Here is a 23,660-nt window from a genome sequence, read left to right on the forward strand (position 1 = left end):
ATGCATATATTTGTAAAAAAAAATTGGGGTCAGATTTTTTTTTTTTTTTTTTTTTAAAGAAATGAATACTTTTATTCAGCAAGGATGCATTAAATTAATTAAAAGTGACAGTAAAGGCATTTATAATGTTAGAAAAGATTTATATTTCAAATAAATGCTTTTCTTTTGAAATTTCTACTGATCAAAGAATCCTAAAATGTATCAGTTTCCACAAAAATATGAAGCTGCTCAATTGTTCTTATTGATAATAATAAGAAATGTTATTATAAATCATCATATCAGAAGGATTTCTGAAGGATCGTGTGACACTGAAGACTGGAGTAATGATACTGAAAAATCAGCTTTGATCACAGCAATAAATTACATATTCAAATACAAAACGATTATCTTAAAATATAATAATATTTCACAATCTTACTGTTTTTACTGTATTTTTGATCAAATAAAAGCAGCCTTGGTGAGCAGAAGAGATGCATTTCAAAAATCTTACAGACCCCAAACTTTTCAAAAGTAGTGTATATACTTTAAATATACATTTTATGTGACAACAAATCTGTTTTCCTGTCACTTCACATTCTGGAGGGGAAAGAGCTTAGAAATTGCAGCAGCGTATAATATATCACATCATGGACGAGATAAATAGCCTACCAAACAAGTGTTCAACACATTATTACTTTAAAATGATATCCCTGAATGTGGGCAAAGACAAATTGCACAGAACAGTGAAACATTCACCACAACATTAACTCCTCCTCCTCCATCTTCCTCTTCACTCTCATTGGTAGTTGCCATTGAAGCTCATTTGCATAAAGTTCAAGACATATTGCCTCAGAACTTTCACACTGGAAAATCTCTGTCAGTGTGAACGCCCCTTAAAGTTGGTTATATAAATGCTGTTAAAACCCACCGTCCTCTTCCGGACCCCTGCGGGACAGAACCACCTGTCGACGTGGGCCTCTGAGGTGGCTTCCCGAACTCTCTCCGTTCAGTCCGGGAGCAGAGGTGTAGCAGGGTCCCGCTCGGCCCAGAAGCCCCCGGACGAGATCCCTGTGCATCCCGCCGTCTATGGAAATGGGACTCAGCTCGTCCAGAGTCTCCAGCCCGGTCCCAGAACCGAAACCGAAGGCCGTCTCGCGGTCCAGACGCGGGTTACTGGAGCCGCTCGGGGATTGTGGGTCGGCGCTGAAGTATATAGTGGAGCTGGATTCGGTGGGGCAGTAATTGCGTTCAGGACTGTCCCCAAACACAGACTTCCCCTCCGGCGAGCTCCTCTTGCACTCGGAGACGGGCGACTCTAATGGGCTCTGCATTTCGAGACTGTCATCCTCATCCGGTTCCTCTCTCGCTTCGCTCACGCTCTCAAACTCTTCCCTGCAGTCGGCCATCGTGTCGTCACGGCTTTCCGAGGAGCACACACACCCGTCTTCAATGATTTCCCCCTTCCGATCCACCATCAGGATCCCGGATACTCCCCCCGCCCCGTACGCCCCGTTAATCTTCGCCGGGTCTCCGGTTTTCAGGGCGAGACGGATCAGCAGCCAGTGATGGTGCCGGCACTCGCCGTCCAGCTTCACACCACAGCTCCCGGGATGCTCCAGTAGAGACCCGGGGATCCCCGAGAAGGAGAAGGAAGCGTGAGAGGACGGGAAGAGGATGGGAAGAGGGGCCGGAGGAAGACTTTTGTCCCCCAGAGAGAAGGATGAATTGCCCTGCTGAAGACACTCTCGGCCCATGTGTGCCCGCTGACGCAAACCCTGGGAGATTTCAGTGGATTTGGGATGCAGGAATCGATAGTACAACATCAGGGATGTCAAACCTGAGAAAGATAGAGAGGAATAGATGAGATTTAACCCCTTAAGCGGCACCCCCTTTTTTTTAATAGACATGAAAATGCACATTCCGAACTTAAATGGTTGTAATTCAAGAATGCTTTGGAATATAGATTGGTCTTGTTTTAAAGAAGACAATTGGCAGATTTTTGTAGAAGTGGAATAAGAAAGTTAAACAGAAAAAAAGTTATAGAAGTTTGAGTTTATGAAAATGTACAATGTTAAAAATGTAATTATTCATATTTTATATAAAATATATATTTTCAAAACCTGGAGGACTCTAAAAATGCAAAAAAATCAAAGCCAAAAAACTGAACAATCTGTGTTTCAAATTTTAGGTTGATATCTCAAAAAATAAGCTTTCAGTGAGATTTAGTTTGTGCGCAGTACCACACTAGTTGACATTACTGCCCATATAAGGGCGCCCCATTTCCATAAGTTGTTTGAGTGATCTGAACCATTATTTTTAAAATTTTCATACAATTTATGAAGTAAACATCCTATTCAGAAGTAGTATTGGAAGTTTGGCAGATTTTGAAATGAATTCAACCTCTAGGAAACACAAAAATAACACGTATGTGCATTATAGCTCGCTGCCACGAATGGTGAATCTATAATTTTTTTCTTTATATTAAAACATTTTCTGACCCTTTTTTCTAAAATAATTGAATGGATGCTATCTTTTGAACTCTTGGCATGAAAACAAACTGAGGTTTCTACCATTCTTTTTCATGATTTTTTTATGTTCATCACTATAAAATAAAGGTCTGAACACGCCTTAGGAGTATGAACATATTCTTGTTGCAAATTGATAAATTACGGCTCCTCTGTAATTTATTTTGAAAATCAGTCACCAAATATGTAAACTAGAGATTTTAAGCTTTCAAATGATATATAGTTTGTAAAGATTAGTTTAGGTTTAGTATAGGATATTACTGTTTTAAATATGTAATGGCTGTGGGCCATTGCCAATATGCCAATAATATTTAAACCACAGTGAAATTACTCATAATTTTCATGAATCTTTCAGAGACAGGAATATTTTTATGTAATATAGTTTCAGAGGTCTTGCAGAATAATACACAAAATACACATTTGATGAATGGGTATTAATTTTTAGGAAACATGTTTAATCAAGCAGTTAAAATGCCTATAAAAGTGCACTTTCTATTTCAAATAAATGCTGTTCTTTTGAACTGAAATCCTGAAAAAAAAAAAATCAGTTTCCACAAAAATATGAAGCAGCACAACTGTTTTCAACATTGATAATAATCATATATGTTTCTTGAGCAGAAAATCATCATATTAAAATGATTTCTGAAGGATCATGTGACTGAAGACTGGAGTAATGATGCTGAAAATTCAGCTTTGAACACACAGCTCTTGCACTGCATGTTATTTTAAAAGATATGGTATCGGTTCTTACATTTATAATTTACTATGATACATTTCAGAAAAAGGAAGATTTGCTTGTGTTGTAAAGCAATTGCCTTTTTTAATTAAAAAAAAGTTTGGCATACCAACGTGTGGTTATTCATAAAAGGGCATTTTTACTTTTGCGTCATACTGGTTTTTACTAAGTTAAACACATCACCTGTTTTTTTTTATTAAATTAAATATGTTTAGGAGAAAAATACTTTTATTTCAGTGTAAATGATCAATCCCAATGCAGAATAATGAAAAATGAGATTTGTCTTACTATCAAGCGCTCAACACACACACACACACACACACACACACACACACACACTCTCACCGAGCAGAAAGCTGCACAGCACCGCAGTGGGGACGATCAGGCTATCCCATGATGCATCAGTCAGGATGTCAGATGCAGCCAATAGCAGTGTAAGATTCTCCAGCAGCATCACCTACTCAACACAGAAACAACAGAGCGGTCACTCGATGCTTAAAGGAACAGCTCCAAATTCTGCATTAACTACTCCTCCAAACACATATTAATTTTTTTGCACATTCATATTCTGCAGAAATATGAGAGAGTGTTTCTGATGGTCCAGAAAAACAGATCAAAACATTATTAGCACAGATCCTATACAAATATATCTCAAGCTCTCATTAAGATTGTGTGTTTGTACCGTATAGAATCCTGCCATCCGGAACCGGGACGGTCCGTCCTTCACGTTGAGAAACAAGAACACATGTACGCCTCCCAGAATGACGTTAAACACGCGCCATGACCAGTGACCCACATATATATCAGTCTGCTGGGAGACCAACCACAGCGCAGCCATCAACCAATGAGACGCTGGGAGAACATGAGACACACAAACATTCATTAACACACTAATTTTACACAAACTGAGGGATGAGTCAGTAATATATTATTGTGTGTGGCAACTGACAGCATGCTATAGTCTAGAGGCTGTTCATAAGCTTGGGGGGGAGATTGCACTTAATTGTCAATAAAGTAATATCACAATACAACAAAAATGAATGGTCCTAAAAATAGATTTAATATTTTTTGTGCAGATAATTTTTTAATATACAATTTGTTTTAATTGTATACGTTTTTTCTTTTGATTTTAGCATGAAATCATAAACTACCATTCAAAAGTTTGTGGACAATAAGATTTTTTACAGTAATATTGTGAAATATCATTACAATTTAAACTAAATGTTTTCCATTTTAATATATGTTAAAATTTTATTTATTCCTGTGATCAAAGCTGAATTTTCATCATCATTACTCCAGTCTTCAGTGTCACATGATCCTTTAGAAATGATGATTCGATGCTAAAGAATTATTTATTATTAATACTAATGTTGAAAACAGAAAACATGCTTAGTATTTTTGTGTAACCTGAGAATTTTTTTCAGGATTCCTTTGATGAATAGAAAGCTCAAAAGAACAGCATTTATTTGAAGTATAATTTTTTTGTAACATTATAAATGTCTTTACAGTCACTTATGATAAAAGTAGCATGTCCACAGCATTCATTAGTCTTAGATAATGTTCATTTCAACATTTACTAATACATTATTAAAATCAAAAGTTGTATTTGTTAACATTAGTTAATTCACTGTGAACTAATATGAGCAGTTGTATTGTTATTAACTAAGATGAACAAAGATTAATAAGTAAATTAAAAAAGTAAAGTGTTACACTGTAAAAAAATATTTCATGATTTGTTATCACAACTTTTTATCTTTTGTCAAATCAACTTCGATAACTGATGTGTGAAGATAACATACTATTTTGAGTTTCTGTTTATTAAACCATTCTTCTTCATTGTATTAACTCAAATTTGGAATTACAACGAACTCAAAATTTTAAGGCAACAAGGTAACTTGCTTTTTTAAGTTAAACCAAAACATTTTTTTACAAAAACAAAATCTTACTGACCCCAAAATGTACATTTCTTCAGATTTATCATTGGTAATTTACAAAGAAACCCTGAGCGTGCACATCTCTGGTGTTTTGCAGACTCACCCACGACCCCGATGACCCAGCAGCCGAAGGTGCGTGTGAACAGAGCGAGGCTGGTGAAGCGGGCGGCTAACATGCCCGTCCTCCACAGGAGCTGGCACAGGAGCGCTGCTGGTGGCATCTGCAAATGTCCCGGACGGATCAAACAACAGGCCCGACTGTAGAGCACCAGCGCCCAGGACAGCGAGAGCAAACACACGCCGTCACACAGAGCCACTGCAGAAACACACACGGTTATCTATACATGTTAGCAGTGGCGTGACTTTTTTTTAATAGGGTGGGAAAGGTCTGTGTGTGTGTGTGTGTGTGTGTGTGTGTGTGTGTGTGTGTGTGTGTGTATAGGCCTAATGCTAAATCAGATATGTGTACAAAAACTATTTTCGGAAAAAATAACATTATGTCCAGAAATCAATTTCAATAGTACACTGGGCTTAATTTGTCGTTTAATGAGATCTATGACTATATACTGTTAGTGCCGCTCATTTTCACGTGAATAAATACATATCCGCGAATACAGGATTTCCTGTGTAATTTAAAGGAACCGTATGTAAAAAATGTATTTCAATTAATCATAAAATGGCCCTGGTATGTCAGTAGACATTAAGAAATCATGTACTTATATCACGGACAACAGTAGTCCGGCCAGGATATTGTCATTTAAAAGTGAAGTTGCAGCCCTCAACTGATGATTATGTTGTCATGTTGTGTTTTGGCCTGATGCGCCACCCTCCACCTATCTACCAATCACAAAGTCAGTAGTGTTTCGGCATCCGGGTTGCCAGCTCTGCTCTAGTCTTGCCATTGGAAGCTCCTTGTAGCAGCCGACGTTCCTGCTGGATCCTGCAGCCTATCTGGCAACCTCGAGTCAGGGAGGAGGGGGAGGGGATACACCGCTCTACAGTCATTTGAAAGTGATTGCAGTACCAGTTTTGGCCACAATCTTACATACGGCTCCTTTAATTGTCTTGCGGTAGATCTTTTGCCAAGCGAGTCAATTTCTGAGTTCTAATCCGCACTCGTATAATTTTTGTAATTTTTTTTATTAAAACCAAATATGTTGATATCAGTAGTTGTATATCAAACAGGGACACATTTGTGTACATTTTGTTTTGTGATTTCACCGGAACGAATAGAGTCTCCTCAACGGCGTTGAGCGATAGATTGAAGCGTGCATCTGTGTGAAGACTGTGTGCGAGCAAACAAATCTGCTTGATTTAAAAAAACACACATTTCAATGTTAGATCGCCTCTTATTTAATTAATGAACGGATTTAATGCTATGCTAGTTAAAGGTAGGGTAGGTCAACTTTTCAAAATTCAAATTTGTTTAAACTGTCTTTATATACCAATACATAATTAAAATGCAAGTACTCTGAAATAGAGAGTATAAAAAACTGAGTGAGTCTAGTGTATTTATCATTAATTCCATTCACTCCCACCTAAAAACGTCGTGCACGTGGGCAGAGCCAGTAATAGCGGCGGTAGTCATGGCGACGGAGAGTGACAGTCGCGCAAGCCAATCACTTGTTTCGTCCCGTAGGAATTAAAGGGCACCTATTATGGAATTTTGAAATTTACCTTTCATGTAGTGTGTAACATAGATCTAAGTGAACAAAAACATCCTGCAAAGTTTGAAATATGAAAGTGCACCGTATATAAAGTTATTGTCTTTCAAAAGTGAGAGTCGACTCTGAGTCATTTTTATGAATCGTTAGAAGACCGAAGCTTTTTCGATGACTAGATGACGTCAACTTGTCAAGTTATTTGAATACGATACGCCCACTTATTGCTCTCCAAGGCCAGGGAAAATATCATGGCGACGAGACGCTGTGTTCTGAAGTGCGACTCAAAAGACAACTTTTTTCATCTGCCCAAGGAGGAGCATTTGAAGACTAAGTGGCTACAATTCACTATACCACAGAAGTATAGTCCGAGCCTTGTGCTTTGTTCGCGTCATTTTGAAGATGATTGCTTTTTAAATGCAATCAAACTTGGGTTCGCGAGCTGGCTGATATTGAAGGAAGGTTCAGTTCCAAGTGTATTTGCATCAGCTTCCTCCTCCGTATCACAACCTGTAAGTGTTATTAATAATTTTTGCTTTTATATTTTATGTAGCATGCTTAATTATTTTGTTTGTTGTGTAAGCACCGTTTAGCTTCTAGGTCTTCAATGACAATTGTATTGAGATATGTGAAGTGTTTGTCGTTGTTTTCGGAGTTGTCTAAAGAATAGAATAATACCTCGTAGTAACGTAACTGCATTTTTTTTTTTTTGTAAAAACGTTATGTTTATGCATCGGGCTAACGCAAACAAAGACTGATTGTGCTTTTACAATATGAACTCTGGGCTATGCTCGCTAACATAACATTAAATTCTTTATCTTATTTTTCGTTTTTTACTACAAACTATAAAGCAGTGGACTATAATCATTATTATAATACAATTTAATTGATAAAAGCATCATTGTACTCCGTGTTAAACGATAAGTATTATCTCTGTAAACACTGCTGGGTCATCTGACCAATCAACGCAGATTAGCGTCGCGCAGAGGAGGGGTTTGAAAAACGAGTCGTTGAACGAATCATTTGGGAGTCGGTGAGCAAATCAGGTAAAAATAAATGCATATTATACGAAAACAAAAGTGTTTTTTGTCATTGCATGCATGTAAAACTGTTGTTGGGGACTCCCACAACAACATTAGGAACATTTTAAATGTCATAATAGGTGCCCTTTAATGAGCTGTGTTTTTTGAAGATTAAATACACTATAGTCACTCAATTTTTATACTCTCTCTTTCAAAGTACTTACATTTTAATTATGTATTGGTATATAAAGACAGTTTAAGCCAATTTGAAAAAAAGTTCTTTAGACAATTCTTACCTACCCAACCTTTAACTGGAGATGTTTTATTTATTTGTGTTAGGTACATCCGAGATGTTTCAAAAAGTGGTGGGACAATATCGACCCTGGCAAAAAGTGGTGGGGACATGTTTGTCCCACCCGCAAATTACGCCTATGGATGTTTGGAAGTGCAATGCATGTTTTCCGTGTGTAAGTGAGCTCAGGACTGACCTGGAGACGAGAGGCCGTAGCCGGTAACGCTGAGAGCGTACGTCTGCAGGAGCGTCTGAGGTAAAGTCATCAGCAAGACCTCCAGCAGACGCAGCGCAGACACATCCGCCTGCCGCATCACTTCCTTCGCATGCGACTGCGACGAGCCCTGAGCGGTCCATTCACACACACTGCAATCCCAAAATCTGACACACAACACACATCAAGTCAGCTTTACTTACATAGCGCTTTATACAAAAGACATAGTTTTTAAAGCAGCTTCACGGTATTAACAGGAAGGTCAAATTCATCAAATATGAGACAAATTCAAATTGAGTCAGTTAAGTGTTGATTTAGTTCAGTTCAATAACTGTGTACAAGTTCATCCATTATGAAACCAGTTCAATTCAGCTACAGGCAGCTCTACAGAAGGCAATAGTGTCGTTATTAAGCTCGAGTTCATCAATTCAGCAATAAAGCAGAAGACAATACTGTCATTTTTCAGCGTTCTCATTAAATCTTCAAGGACCGGTTTATCCAACATTTCCATGGATAATAGACAGAACAACATGAGATCATTTGAATAAGTCAGATTTTCCTAAATGGGGATTTGTGAGGGAACTGCGGGGAGGTTAATGAGTTGATGAAAAGCTAATAATTTATTAAATTGAATGTAAAATTTAAATAAAGACAATGGGGCTGCTCAATTAATTGAAATTAATAAAAATTGACACTTTTAAAAATACACTTTTAGATATATAGGTATTATTTTCATATGAAATTAAATGTCATATCGCAGTTCAAATCACAATCACAATATATGACAATTTTTTCAGTGTAGCCCCATATTATTAAAGATTTGAAAACGATCAAAATAAAACACTTCGTCATTTAAAATGATCAAATATTTTATCTGTTAGTATCTGACCATTAACGACATCAGAGAACATGTAAATGTGTCATTAAAGCATTTATTAATCTTAATTTATTTCAATATTTACTAAAACATTATCAAAATCAAAAGTTGCTTCTGTTAACATTAATTGGCCCCTGCTAACGAGCTGACAACGAACAGTTGTATTTCTATTAACTGACGTTAACAAAGATGAATAAATACTGCAACATACGTATTGATCATTGTTAATTAACACATTTACTAACGATAACTAATGGGAACCAGTTGTAAATTATTACCAATTACTGGTATATTAACTTCAATTCTCAGGGGGGACTCAAGTAAATATTTTACATCTGGGGTTCGGCTGACAAAAAAGTTTGGGAAGCCCTGGAGTAAATCAACGAAATTGTAATTTTTTAAAGATATTATTCCTTTGGAAGCACAAACAAACACTCACACACACCTTTTGAAGATGCCCAGGTGAAGAGTGTGTATGATGAAATTGTGGCCTGTGCGTTTGTCTCCGTCGGCCCTGTACCATCTGAAACTCAGCACCTGCACCATTGACCCCGGTAACAAGAGGGCAAAGGTCAGACCGGCCAAGCTCAGCTCGTCCTGCCACAGGTAGAAGCCCACACAGCAGATCACTGAGGAAACACACACAGAACACCTGTTACCCGACATCTACATCTGTGCACTTCAATATGGGTTTGAATTGTGTGCGATTATCTCCAACAAAAGAGCAGTGTAATGGGATGAGAAGATAATATCACTGTAAATCCAGGTTAAACTGTGATATGATAGAAACAATTCAGTAATCTGTCATTTCTGACAGTCAAGCTGTGATAGATCAGGTGTTCCGCGGATCCCTAAATCTCTAACGCTGCATCAGAACAATATTTATTTTGAAAAGCGCCCTTCAGAATACATTTTAATTTGTTAATTAGGCTAAATGTTTCTGTCCAGTATTATACATGTAACAATACTCTTACAGCGGATAGGAAATTAAATATTTTCAACTTGATTCAAAGTAAATATATATAATTATTTTATATTGTCTTTTATACTGGCTATTATATTGTCATATATATATATATATATATATATATATATATATATATATATAATTCTTCTATATTTATTTACTTATACTTATATATATAATATTCTAGACACACACACACATATGTGTGTGTGTGTGTGTGTGTGTGTGTGTGTGTGTGTGTGTGTGTGTGTGTGACAAAACATTGTATATATTAAAATTCAAGTGTCAGTATTTACATGGTGCTCCAAGGTACAAGTATACAAAAAAAGAAAAAGGGTAGAGAAAAATACCATGGTTTTAACATGTTTCTGAACAGGTATCGTGGTTATATGGTATTTTTTGAGACATGCAAGGAATACCATATTTCTGGGCGTATTATGTAATTATAATCGCGCCATTCTTTGAATGATCTTGGAGTAGTATCAGTATGTAAACGCCTTGATAGATGGATACAGTAACGTTCGTTATAATGTGATGTATGTATCGATGGGGTGCATTAGATAGATGCACCTGTGATGCGGTGTAAGGTCACTCACGCGCCGCTCTCTCCGCCAGCAGCACGAGCGCGGACGCCGCGAGCAGAAGCACGCGCCAGCAGCTCGACCACGCGTCGCGTCCTCTCCGCTCCGTTACCGGCATCTCAGCGACCGGGACGCGGCGTTGCTCGACACATCTGTGTGTTTGTTGTTGTTGTCAGCGGCGGATCCGATTTCTCCTCTCCGTCGTCCTGTCAAAATATCTGACGTCATGCTTCTGGACCATTAAAGAGACAGTGACGCGCATCCGCTAATACGAGTGTTGTTATATAAATAATAGATGGATTTGGCTTATTTTAGTATAATTCTGCATTTATGAGACATTCTGTGTAGCCCTACCTATGGTTGCGTGTGTCTGTTTGTGTGCAGGTGTAACTGTGACCCGGATGTTTACAAACAGATGCTGTTTTGTAGGACAACACAAGAGAAACGTGATATCCGCTGGACACACACACACACACACACACCTAAGGTTAAAAAAAACGTGACACATGTATTTAAAATGTAGTATAGTCTATTTAATGGTTGTTTAAATAGCAAAGCATGAAAGAAAATCAAGATATAGCACAAATTGAAAAGACATCATATAGGCCTACAAATATTAAACCACTGGTTTGGGTAACAGATATTGCACTAATAAATTATATATATATTTACAACATATAAAACACGTTCCAGCTTTCTCCAACTTGACATTTATGAAAACACTCTTGCCCTGAGAATGGTTCATATTTAAAATATACCATAGTCAACTCTTGTCTGAAAAGCATATTTGTGTGGTTTTATTGTGTTCACTTGTACAGATATTACAAAAATATGATCATTTTGTACGTTTAGTTAGAACAATTTAACTTAAACCCAGACATTATTCAAATATACAGAATTTAATAAACTATATAATATTGAATGACATTCACACTACCGTTCAAAAGTTTTGGGTCAATATTATTACCATTTCAAATTTTCAAAGCTGTTTTCTATTTTAAAATATATATTGAGCTGAAATTTCAGCATCATACTCCAGTCTTCAGTGTCACATGATCCAGAAATCATTATCAATGTTGAAAACAGTTGTGCTGCTTAATATTTTTGTAGACACAGTGATGCATCTTTTCAGAATTCTTTGATAAATAGAAAGCTCAAAAGAACAGCATTCATTTGAATCAGAAATCTATGTATAAATATCTTTACTGTTGCTTTTGGTCAATTTAATACATCCTTACAGCTTAAAAGTATTAACTCATTTCAACAGTATTCATTTCTGACCCCAAACGTTTGAATGGTAGTGTATACAAATTAACAGAATCATTTTATAATTTTTTTAAACGATAAGCCAGTCAAGTACAAACAAAAACAACTAAAAATGTACGTATAATATATAAATGAAACATATATAAAACTATAAAACAGGAAATCAGCATCTCTTACAAATATCACCTTCTTGCTGAAAACCTTTAGAGAAAAGAGGGTTGCATGGACAATTCATTCTTGTATTATGTGGACCTGTTCTGCTCCCTCCCAGCAAGAAGCACCTGAGTCCAGATCACCCGACACACCCTCTTTATAGACTCCGCCTCCATATCAACCTCAAGGCTCTCTGCACCTTCGCTGAGGTCAAACCTCTCGATCTCGTCATTGGCTGAGTCCAGCTGAGAGGCGGAGCCTGTGACGCTGGAGGCGGGGCAGAACTGCTGGCGGTGGATCTGTAGGCTGCACAGGTGTGTGTACCGGCGAGGGCACTGCGGGCACTGGTGTGAGCGTGGGGTGGCGTGCAGGCGTCTGTGGAGGCGCAGGTGGATGTGCTGGGTGAAGCTGGCGGGACACTGCTTACACACGTACGGGCACTCACCGGAGTGCAGGCGCAGGTGAGTCTTCAGGTTACTGCAGCTGCTGAAACGCCTGTTACACACCTGCACATGAGACACAGCACAGACTATTACATCTCCTTAGTCTCTCCTTGCCCTGTTTACTCCTGGTATTAAGATGCGTTTTGGTTGATTGAATCATAAGTAGACGAGGGAGACACATTCCCATTTACACCTCCGTCTCTTATGTTCACTTTCCAACACTTCTGTCCTGATTTCTTCGAGGGGAGGGTCTATGGACGGGTAAATGTATGGGCTTTTTCAGATCTTTCGATCTAATGGACAAAATAAGCTCACGCAATTTACATATGAAAATGAAAACGACCGGAGACGGGAAAACACACAGAGAACATCAGCTTTAGTTTCTGCTCTGACAGACACAAGACCAGCCGAACGCTGTGAGTGTGTGTACACGGTCTTTTGTGGCTGTTTAAACTAATTCAGAATAGCCTCATGGAAGTGGTCGAAAGTGAACGAGCTCAAACATTTTTTTGACCGTTTACACCTGTAATTAGCGTCGTCCACTTGTGATCCAATTGACCCTTCGCAGGGAGCTTGATTGTCCGCCATTTTGTCCGACAAAGCAGTCAGGAGAGTTAGTAGATTAACATGGGAGGATTTGAACTTGAGAAGCGGAGTGTACTGACGCCTTTCCGCGGTCAAAACAACATTCCTTCTGATGTTCGTTCATGTTTATTTGATGCTATAAATGAACTAGAAGGAAGAGATGATCGGTTTACGAGCAGCTTTAACTGAGGCTCTAGCGATCTGTCAGACACATTAAAGAGCCACAAAACGGTATTTATTGTTTAAATTTCTTTTAAAAAATTACCAAATTTGAAAGGTGAGACTTTGTTTAATATCAAAAGTAACCTGGTCTGTCCCGTCTGTCAGTGTGTTGTCAGTGTCTCTCTGCTCCGCAATGTATTTTTCACTGCGTGAGAACATGGTGTGTGTGTGAGAGAAGCGTAGCTTGTCTGTCTACAGTAACTAAAGGGGGCGGGTCTTTGCGAACGGTCAATTGACCAAAACACATCTTAATACCAGGTGTAAACAGGACCCAAGAAAGCAATGGTATGATCCTCTGTGTTCTTACATGGCATTCGTGTGGTTTCTCTCCCGTATGAACCTGGATGTGCTTCTGAAGGTGAGCCAGCTGGGTGAAATTCCTTCTGCAGATTTCACACCTGTACGGCTTCTCGCCGCTGTGAACCCTCAAGTGCACCTGGACATGTAGTAAAAAAAAGAAAGAAATATTAAGTAAGTAAGTTTTTTTTTTTAAAGAAATTAAAACTTTTATTTAGCAAGGATGTATTAAATTAATCAAAAGTGACAGTAAAGGCATTTATGTAAAAAAAATATATATTTAAAATAAATGCTGTTCTTTTGAACTTTTTATTCATCAAATAATCCTGAGAAAATGTATTACAGTTTAGACTTTGAAGCAGCACAACTGTTTTAAACATTGATAATAATAATAATAATTATAATACATGTTTCTTGTGCAGCAAATCATCATATTATAATGATTTCTGAAGGATCATGTGACACTGAAGACTGGAGTAATGATGATGAATTTCAGCTTTGATCACAGGAATAAATTACATTTTCAAATGTAATAAAAATAGAAAAATAATAATAATAAATGTAATAATATTTCAAAATATTACAGTTTTTACTGTAGTTTTGATCAAATAAATGCAGCCCTGGTGAGCAGAAGAGACATATTTCAAAAACCACAGTATATATTCCGAAATATGAGAATATATATGAAATATGAAAAAAACATTTTTTTTTATTTCAATGCGTTTGATTTCTTGCACAAAAATGTTGCGTTCCCCTGAGAAACTTCGTGCTCGCTCACAAAAAACTCAAAAGCAAAAGTTTCACAGGGGATTTTTTTCTTCCCATCTCATGTTTTATTCCATCAACATTAGGGGCTCCATAATACACACACATATATACAGTATATATAAATAAATTAAAATACATTAAATTATTTTATTAATATAAGTAAGTCAAAATAATGAAATCATCATCTCAGACATCTTTTATTGAACCACTCACACTGTAGCGATTCACAAAAGAAAATAATCCACGTACCTTCAGGTTTGAGAGCTGACTGAAGTTCTTCCCGCACACATTACATTCATACTGGATCTTTCCGTTCTGTCTCTGCAGTGGATACGGTAAAGCCTTGTACCCTACAGTCTGTCTCTTCTGAGACTCTGTGGCGTGTGTGACGGAGGAGACACCTGGGGAAGCCACACACATCTCAGGTGAGTCTCTCTTGGCAGTGATGTAATCGGCATTGGATACTTCAGCAGGAGAGGGATCGGTTGCATTGCTGAGTGTTGGTGACATCTTTGTGAAGTCTTTAGGTTTTGTGTGTCTCATTGTAGAGTCTCTCACATCAATTTTGAGGTCGCCTCTATTGGTCAACGCTAATGAAAGGTGATTCTCTTTGGATGTTTGACTCAAAAGAGATGGATGCATGTGGATTGGTGGAAGGGGAATATTATGGGACATGTGTGCTGCTGTTCGGCCAAATCCCATTGGCTGATGAGAAGGCACATATTGAATAATAGGCCAAAAATACCTTGGCATAGAGGATTGTGGGATAGCAGGGGTGTATACATGTCCTCCTACGTTTACAGGAATGTCAGAGATGCTATTAGTCATCAAAGATGCAGGTAATTTAGGATTCTGCAGGTCTCTGGTCACTTTTTCCCCATATTTAGATTGTGTGATAAGTGAAGTTTCAGTGTGATGATCAGTCCAGGGATTCAGATCCAGGATCTCAGTGACGGTATAACCTCTCTTTCTCTTCCTCACTTGATCTTTATCTTGAGAATGAGCTAAAGCATTTGAGAGAATGATTCAAATAAAATAAAAATACTTATTTAATATATTTAACAAGAACGTTTAACAAGAACCATTGTGAAAAATACACAGCTATCACATGAGGAAACAGTCTTTCCAATTAAATTAAAGCAATTTAAGTTCAATTTAAGACTGTAATCCCATTAAACAGCACAATATATTATTAATAAAATAAAATACATGTATTCAATGTGTTTGTATAGTACTCTTGACAATCAGAATAGCATGAAATTGGTGGTGGCTGTCACTCACGGTGTGTTGGAGGTGGCTGCTTCAGACAGGGAGTTCTGAGGCTGGTGCTTATTGGCCGCTTGTATTCTAAGCTCCGCCCCACTAGTAGCTCCTCCCCCGGCATTAGATCCTTCACTGCATAGAAGTATACCTGCATTCCAATTTGGAATCCGGCAAGATTCTGTTGCCAAGGAGACGGGGCAGAATTTACAAAGCACATCCAATTGCTGTCGCTCTCATCCTCACAAGACAGGAAGTGATGTAAACGCCCCTCCGAGAAGATCTTAGCAAGAAAATAAAAAAATCAGCATTGACATTTTAACAGAAGATTAATAATTGTGCATTAAAGTCAAGGTAATATCTTCAATGTGATTTATTTTTTAATTTTTTTATCATCCATCCATTCAACATTTTATTTTGCATTTTTGCAACATTTTTATGTTGGTATGAGCATTAGTAATAGATGCTTTGCAAACACCACTAATAAGCATTCTGAAGTGTTTAGGAAATGAAACCGCGTGACATTAGGCTTTTGCTCTCAGATTTAAAGCGCACATCTATTTGTGCGAGCGACTGTGTGAAAGTGAGAGGTTGTGGTTTCGTTGTTGATTCAGTCTGTTAGCTGCTGGTAGTTTGACCTGATGACACCTGTTTCTCTCTTTCAGTCTTTCTCTTTCTCTCTTTCTTTTCTCAGTTTAGTTCATCCTGTCTAATATTGAACTTAAGAGATTAGACTTGCACATTTATGAACTTACTTTGCATGCGGTGTAGTCATATAGAGAACAAATTCATTTTCCATTTAGAGAAATATTTAGCCCTCTAGATTCCATTTTCAAGGGTATTTTTATTTACATTTATATGGGTGTATTTTTGGTGTCAAATACTATTTCATCTACATATAATCATAAACATACTGTATAGTACCATTCAAATGTCTCTTCTGTTCACCAAGGCTGCATTTAATTGATCAAAAATACAGTAAAAATAGTGATATTATGAAAAATTATTACAAGCTGTTTTCTATTTGAATATTTTAAAAATGTAATTTATTCCTGTGATCAAAGCTGAATTTTCAGCATCATTACTCCAGTCTTCAGTGTCACATGATCCTCCAGAAATCATTCTAATATGACGATTTATGCTCAAAAAACATTTATAATAATTATCAATGTAGAAAACGTGTGAAAAAAGTTGTGCTGCTTCATATTTTTGTGGATTCTTTCATTAATAGAAAGTTTAAAAGAACAGTTTGTATTTTAAATTATTTGAAATATTTTGTAACATTATAAATGTCTTTACTGTCTCTTTTGAGCAATTTAATGCATTCTTGCTAAATAACAGTATTAACTTCTTTCAAAAACGGTCCTTACCCCAAACTTTTAAACAGGAGAGTTTATTATGTATTGTATATCACCTATAAAATCAAATCATAATATTGATTATATTCATAATATATATATATATGTGTTTATGTATAATATATATTCAAACCATAATATTGCAAGTTATACATTTTGACAAGTTGACATTTAGAATTTTTCCCTATTCATTTAAGCATCAAAAATATTGACTGAATTTCTGAAGTGTGAAAATCAATGGAGCTGATCATCAGAATGATCGATTAAGTTTTTCTGGGAACCTTGTTCTCGGTTTGTGTGTGTGCGAGGTCCTTTCAGCCACTTCCTTGCTGAGTCAGTGTGTGAGATACGAGTGTGTAGCTTTACTGGCACATGTAAGCGAGGAGCAGTGCGTCAGAGAAACCCAACATGAGCACACACACACACACACCCCTGAAACATGACTTGTAAATATGAACCTCAATGACTCAGAACGGTTTTCGATCTCTCTCACACACACACACACACACACACACACACACACACACACACACACACACACACACACACACACACACACACACACACACACACACACACACACACACACACACACACACACACACACACACACACACACACACTCTCTCTTCTTATCTTTCTTGCTTGCACATCTGTTGACGTACCATCCAGATGTGTTTCCGGTTGATGTTTGCAGAGATGTCTTCAGGGTGGAGATGTTCTCCCTGCAACGGGCCGAACCGGGTCCCTACAGGAATGACCTCTCTGGTGAAAACACCCAGCACCTTCTAACAACACAATAGCAGGACATTAGAAAAGCATTACATAAAAACTATTTGCAGCAAAACCAATGTGTGTGGTGATGAATTAAGCCCAGACTACAGATGACTCAGACAGGTCTGCCTCCGATTAAAGTGCCTTGTCATTTTTTTTTTTTTATGTTGCTTTGTTATGCCACTTCAATATATATATCCTTTTGAATGGTTTGTAATTAAGTTATTATTCAATATTCATCCTTCTAAATATTAAATTATTTAAATGACATCTTCAAGTTTATGATATTTAGGTAGTTATGAAATACATGCTCGAGAAGCACCCAACACATGTTAAAACAATATATTTACTTTTCTACAGTAGCTGACCTGTTATGTCTCCTACGTGACCAATTCACAGTCAAAGCATTTACTTTACTTTTCATCTTCAATCACAAGAGAATAATGACGAATATTGTCTGAACCTCGCACTGAGAGAAAGTGTGTTTTGGGAAAGTTTCCTCATCAGAGCTAGAGCTCAACCAACTCAAGCTTGAAGAAGCTGTGTGTGTGTGTGTGTGCGTGCGTGCGTGCGTGCGTGCGTGTGTGTGTGTGTGTGTGTGTGTGTGTGAGAGTATCCTATGATCGTGAGGTGAGCATCTGGCACACAGGGGAGATGAAATGAACAGCTGACAAACAAACTAGAGCATAGGAAGTTAGGAACACATATTTGTGACATCAGTTGGTCACTTTGTTTATCTATGCCTTAACCAATCAAAACCCGACGTGATGACGTAGTTTAGTGACCTGTGTGAGAGTATAATTGCTGCTGTGATAAGTGTGTACGCAGAGCGGCCTACGAACTCCTTGCTGAGTGTGAAGCTAACTTCTGCTGATGATGAACCTGCAAACTATTCTTCAGTAAACTTTTCTTTAATTGATTGACTTCTGGTCTTCATTCATCATATCTGGTCCTCGGGTCTTAACTGCAAATTCCCCTACAGTGAATACTTTGAAATATATTTGTGCAAGAGCATTTAAATGTGAAATGTGTTTTAGTGAGTGGATGTATAAAGTCAGTTCTCCTCAGGTCCATTAGCAGAGTTCATCACATTATCACACATGTAATTCATTTCAAATCTTGGAAACGTCTGTCTTACTTGAAAAGTGTGCTTGTGATATCGTTCTTTACAATGAATTGATACTTATTTAATATTTTGTACCTAACGCAATGGCATCCCAGTGTACCAGACACCCTGATGAAGGCTTAGCCGCAGTGTGTTGGTGTGCGGTTACATGTGAATGTTTTCAAAATGTCATAGCCATGAAAAAATAAAGGCTTTTTATCATTTCTAAATTCTCATGTGCCGTAGCCTCATATGTTTTTTGACATACCAGTGTTATTTAATTTTAATATTAGCTACATTTTGAGTAATGGTTTTGTTTTTTTTTGCCATTTTTTATAGTTTAATTTTTTTATTTAGTTATTTATTTAGTTTTATTTATTTTACTACATCAAGTTAATCTAAATAATCTGAGCATCAAAATGTTTTCTTCTTCCTCTCTTGAAGTCTATGGCAGCCCATATAACCATTTGTGGGAAATTGATGATAGCTGTTGAGCGTACATCAGTTGTACACTCGTTATTGTGGTGCATTATGGGATTGAATGAGTGCACTCGATTTCGGACACCAAAAAGGGGTGATAAAATGGCCTTTTCACAAGATGTAAAATACATCTCTGATGTCCCCAGAATGTGTGTGTGAGAAGTTTTAGCTCAAAATACCCCACAGATATTTTTATATAGCATGTTAAAGTTGTCACTTTTTGAGGGTTTGCAAAAACGCACCGTTTTGTGTCTGGTCCTTTAAATGCAAATGAGCTGCTGCAGAGGGCGGGGTTTCAAGAGCGTGTGTGTGTGTGTGTGTGTGTGTGTGTGTGTGTGTGTGTGTGTATGTGTGTGTGTTAGCAGCTGCGATTACCTCACGCTGACACACTAAAATGACAGAAACTGTTCTGCCTTTAATTGTAAAACGGAGTCAGACAAAGATGGAGAAGAAGTGACAACATGTAGAAGCAACAGGACGTCTCTGAATGGTTAGTTGATGAATTTATGTTGCTGATGTGGAGTTAACTATCTTCAATTAGCATATTCTGTCATGGTAATCTATAAATCGCTCATATAGGAACTGTTGTGAGATGCACACAGAGTGACTTTCTATTGCATGTGAAAAGATGGATGCTAAAGTTTGAGCTGACTCACAAATGTACTCGACTACAACAACTCTTCCTCTTCTCAACATGGACTGTGTGTTCCCGGGGGCGGGGCTTATGTATATTTTAGGCTTGCTGATGTCACTAAACCCGGAGGAATGTCGTGTAGTTCCTACCAGCCGTTTGTTGTAGTGCTTTTCTTTAAAAGCAAATATCTCCCTTTGCTTTGAACTTTGAGCGTAGTAACTTTGCAGATGTTGTTTATGCTCAAACAGCAACATTACACACTAACTAAAGTTAGAAAAGTGAAATCATACTCAACCACCCCTTTAAATAACTTCAGTAACCATTGGGCTAGAAACAAAATTGTTTCCTCTTTTTCGTTGGCTTAAGATAATTCGATTGCACCCTAGGACGTCATTTTTGGTCATGAAAAGTTTCACCAAAATTGGCTCGGATCATCTTCAAACTATGATGGCAAAAAAAACATTAAAAGATTTTCAAAAAAAACAAAACCGTTATCGAATAACGCGCAAACGAATTTGAACAAGAGCACGCCAAAATGAGGCTGCAACTCCACAATGATTTGGAGTAATAAGACCAAACTTGGTACATAATTTCAAGTATGACCTGAGGCAACTTGCAGCGTTTTGGCACAGCGCCACCTACTGGTCAAGAGATATGAAAAACAATATATAACTTATGAATGCTTTGCCCAAAAAAATGGTCTCTTTTGATTCAGTGAAGCATATCTAGTTGAATGATACCAAATTTTTGTCATATTTAAAATATAAAATTTTGTCATAAAATGCTGTATTTTATGAACTCGGTATGTGTCATAAGCACCATGCCCTGAAGGCACTCAAAATTAACTTGTAATGAAATTTCTAAAAATGCTAAAAGCTTTTGATTAATTTAGACTATTTTAATGTAACTGGTGTTGTTAGATTCCTTGATACACACCAAGAACAATGATAGCAATTATGCCATATTTGGTTGAAATTGCTGTCTGCCATTTTGAATTTCATTGAAAACCAACTTTTTCAAACTCCTCCGAGACTATTGGTCTGATTTTTAGACCAAACTCGGGTCAGATCATCTTCAGCCTATACCAGCAAAAAGTTATTAAAAGCTTTTTGATAGACCAAACCATTTTCTAATAACGCATCAACAAATATGATGGCATGGTGCCCGACCGATTCTGAGGCTGTAACTCTGCAATGGTTTGACATATTGACACCAAACTTTGTACATGTCATTGTCACCTCACACTGACCACCCCACACCACCTTAATTTAGTAATAGCGCCACCTATTGGTTATATTGCATAAGCAATTAAATCATATTGCATGTGACTAAATTTTTTAATTTTCAGCTATTTTGACTAAAATCATAAAAGAATATCTTTAATTACTCATTGTTGCAGTTGGTCTGATGCTCCCAGCCATGCTTGTATAACTCATCATGCCTTTTTTGTGCTTGGCCCATATTTTATTTCAGTTAACATTTATTTTATTTCAATTTAAGCATCCAAATATATCTTTGTAGCCAGTGTTCATGTATGTATGTATGTATGTGTGTACCTGATTGTGATGTGTAAATCTGAGGTTTCTAGGTAATGAAGTCCGAGCTCTGGTTTCCTTCCACTCGTCAAAGTCCATCTGACATTGATCTTTAACATGACAGGTGCGTGTCACATCCTCAGTTTGCACAGCGATGCTCTCGTTTGCTGTGGCGCAAAGTGTTTTTGATGGCATAATAAACCGAGTTGAGATTATACCTGTGTATGACAGACAGACAGACAGAAAGAAAAATGGTAAACATAATTATCAGTGTCATTTCAAACAATTTTTTCTGTATTTCCCAATGCAGTCGCTAGGGTGTTCTGACTGCTTGCTACTGGCAAAAATGACATGCATGAGTTAAAATAGGAGTTTATATATATATATATATATATATATATATATATATATATATATATAAAAGATTGAATTCACTCATTTGACTTCATTATAATTCATCATTTGAATATAAACAAAGAACAAAATGTAAGTGATTGCTAACTTTACAGTAACTAACTAACCAACATTGAATGTGATTGAACACGTGAATCTTTTACTAGTCACCTAAGAAAATGAGCCATTGAAAAGACAAAACTCAAATGTATATATTCTAAGAATGCTTTGCTAACTTTACCAATAAGTTATGGACATTTCTGAATGTTCCCTGAACGTTCAAAGCGTCCAAACATTATAGGAACGTTGCTTTTAAATGTTCTCTGAGCATTCTGCAACAAGTAGTAACATTTTTTTTTTTAAAGTCCATGTTTTTGTGCAAACATTTCAAGAACATTATCAGGACCAGATAACTTTGAATGTTACTGGAATACAATGAGACTCGAAAAATTTGAATATGGGGCAAAAGTTCATTTATTTCAGTAATTCAAGTTAAAAGGTGAAACTAATATATTATATAGACTCATTACATGCAAAGTGAGATATTTCAAGCCTTTATTAGTTATAATTTTGATGATTATGGCTTACAGCTTATGAAAACCCCAAATTCAAAATTAGAATATTGTGAAAAGGTTTTCATAAACTGTAAGCCATAATCATCAAAATTATAACAAATAAAGGCTTGAAATATCTCACTTTGCATGTAATGAGTCTATATAATATATTAGTTTCACCTTTTAAGTTGAATTACTGAAATAAATGAACTTTTGCACAATATTCAAATTTCATAATTTCAAGTTCATAACTTTGAGAGAACCTTGCAGGAACGTTCTGATAACGGAGATTTTCCAATAATGTCTCAAAAATAATTTGCAATCAAAACAAGCAAAAACCTTCAGCTGCTCTCCACATTTATTTTATAGCAATCTCTATACATTTACTGTACTGTATGTCAACAAATGTCTCATTTGTGTCTATATGTATTTCTTCTAAAGGATTTTAGAGACAATGTTGTGTCCTCTAAGAAATGCAAAATTTTTTACTTAGTCTATCTTTTTTATTCCGATCTGATCAAAAGTGCACGTTTGACAGGTACATGTCATGTCAGTTTGATGTGGGAATTCAAACCCGTAAGAATGAAACTCAATAAAAGAGCAGTTCTCGCTCTCACACACACAGAGCCGTGACCACAGCACATCTGAGCTGAAGAGGTTTCCTTCAGACGGAGCTTCAGCTGATTCATACGCTGCTCACACGATGCTCAAATAGAGTCAAATGTAGACTTACTGTGAAGGTTTGAGATGAGTCAGTGTGCGTTTCTCTCCAGCTGTCTGTACGAGGAGGTTGCAGTCAAGTTCTCCACCTCTGTTTCTCTCTCTCTTGAATGTGTAGAAACCTTCGTTTTCATTCACACATCACTTGACAAACTCCACCCTGATGTCTTCCTCCACCCCTTCTGTCTGCCTCGCTCTTTTCCTCGCAGAAGCTCACATGGCCTCTAAATGACATAGTTTTATATCTGTTCATTTTGTTCATACAATTCTCATGATCAGTGCTGAATAATGAACCATCAATAAAAGTAATTTAGCTGATAGCTTA

At 37.1% G+C, this 23,660-nt stretch overlaps 2 protein-coding genes across 2 annotated transcripts; both read right to left on the reverse strand.

Moving 5' to 3' along the window:
* Positions 1 to 11,187, reverse strand: xkr5a (XK related 5a). The gene is made up of 8 exons (XM_079584043.1): positions 11,143 to 11,187; positions 10,804 to 10,994; positions 9,686 to 9,869; positions 8,346 to 8,530; positions 5,278 to 5,490; positions 3,923 to 4,092; positions 3,586 to 3,697; positions 1 to 1,816 (listed from the first exon to the last, which is right to left on the reverse strand). The coding sequence occupies exons 2-8, from the start codon at positions 10,904 to 10,906 to the stop codon at positions 897 to 899; spliced, it is 1,887 nt and encodes a 628-aa protein (XP_079440169.1). The 5' UTR covers positions 10,907 to 10,994; positions 11,143 to 11,187; the 3' UTR covers positions 1 to 896.
* Positions 11,188 to 11,302: 115 nt separating this feature from the next.
* prdm1c (PR domain containing 1c, with ZNF domain) lies at positions 11,303 to 23,478 on the reverse strand. The gene is made up of 7 exons (XM_079639586.1): positions 23,349 to 23,478; positions 21,690 to 21,886; positions 17,806 to 17,928; positions 15,804 to 16,065; positions 14,772 to 15,526; positions 13,765 to 13,893; positions 11,303 to 12,713 (listed from the first exon to the last, which is right to left on the reverse strand). The coding sequence occupies exons 2-7, from the start codon at positions 21,861 to 21,863 to the stop codon at positions 12,297 to 12,299; spliced, it is 1,860 nt and encodes a 619-aa protein (XP_079495712.1). The 5' UTR covers positions 21,864 to 21,886; positions 23,349 to 23,478; the 3' UTR covers positions 11,303 to 12,296.
* Between the last annotated feature and the right edge of the window lie 182 nt (positions 23,479 to 23,660).

The sequence above is a fragment of the Phoxinus phoxinus genome (assembly GCF_949152265.1).
Source record: "Phoxinus phoxinus genome assembly, chromosome: 16".
NCBI lineage: Eukaryota > Metazoa > Chordata > Actinopteri > Cypriniformes > Leuciscidae > Phoxinus > Phoxinus phoxinus.

What these genes read in the sequence shown, in the direction of transcription:
- xkr5a (XM_079584043.1), bottom strand. Translation starts at nt 10,906, where the DNA reads ATGCCGGTAACGGAGCGGAGAGGACGCGACGCGTGGTCGAGCTGCTGG. An exon ending in GCTGGCGGAGAGAGCGGCGC is followed by an intron (nt 9,870 to 10,803) that starts GTGAGTGACCTT and finishes GTGTTTCCTCAG; the next exon opens with TGATCTGCTGTGTGGGCTTC. An exon ending in GCTGTGCAGCTTTCTGCTCG is followed by an intron (nt 1,817 to 3,585) that starts GTGAGAGTGTGT and finishes TATCTTTCTCAG; the next exon opens with GTTTGACATCCCTGATGTTG.
- prdm1c (XM_079639586.1), bottom strand. Translation starts at nt 21,863, where the DNA reads ATGCCATCAAAAACACTTTGCGCCACAGCAAACGAGAGCATCGCTGTG. An exon ending in GATTTACACATCACAATCAG is followed by an intron (nt 17,929 to 21,689) that starts GTACACACATAC and finishes TTGTGTTGTTAG; the next exon opens with AAGGTGCTGGGTGTTTTCAC. An exon ending in GCAGCCACCTCCAACACACC is followed by an intron (nt 15,527 to 15,803) that starts GTGAGTGACAGC and finishes CAAATGCTTTAG; the next exon opens with CTCATTCTCAAGATAAAGAT.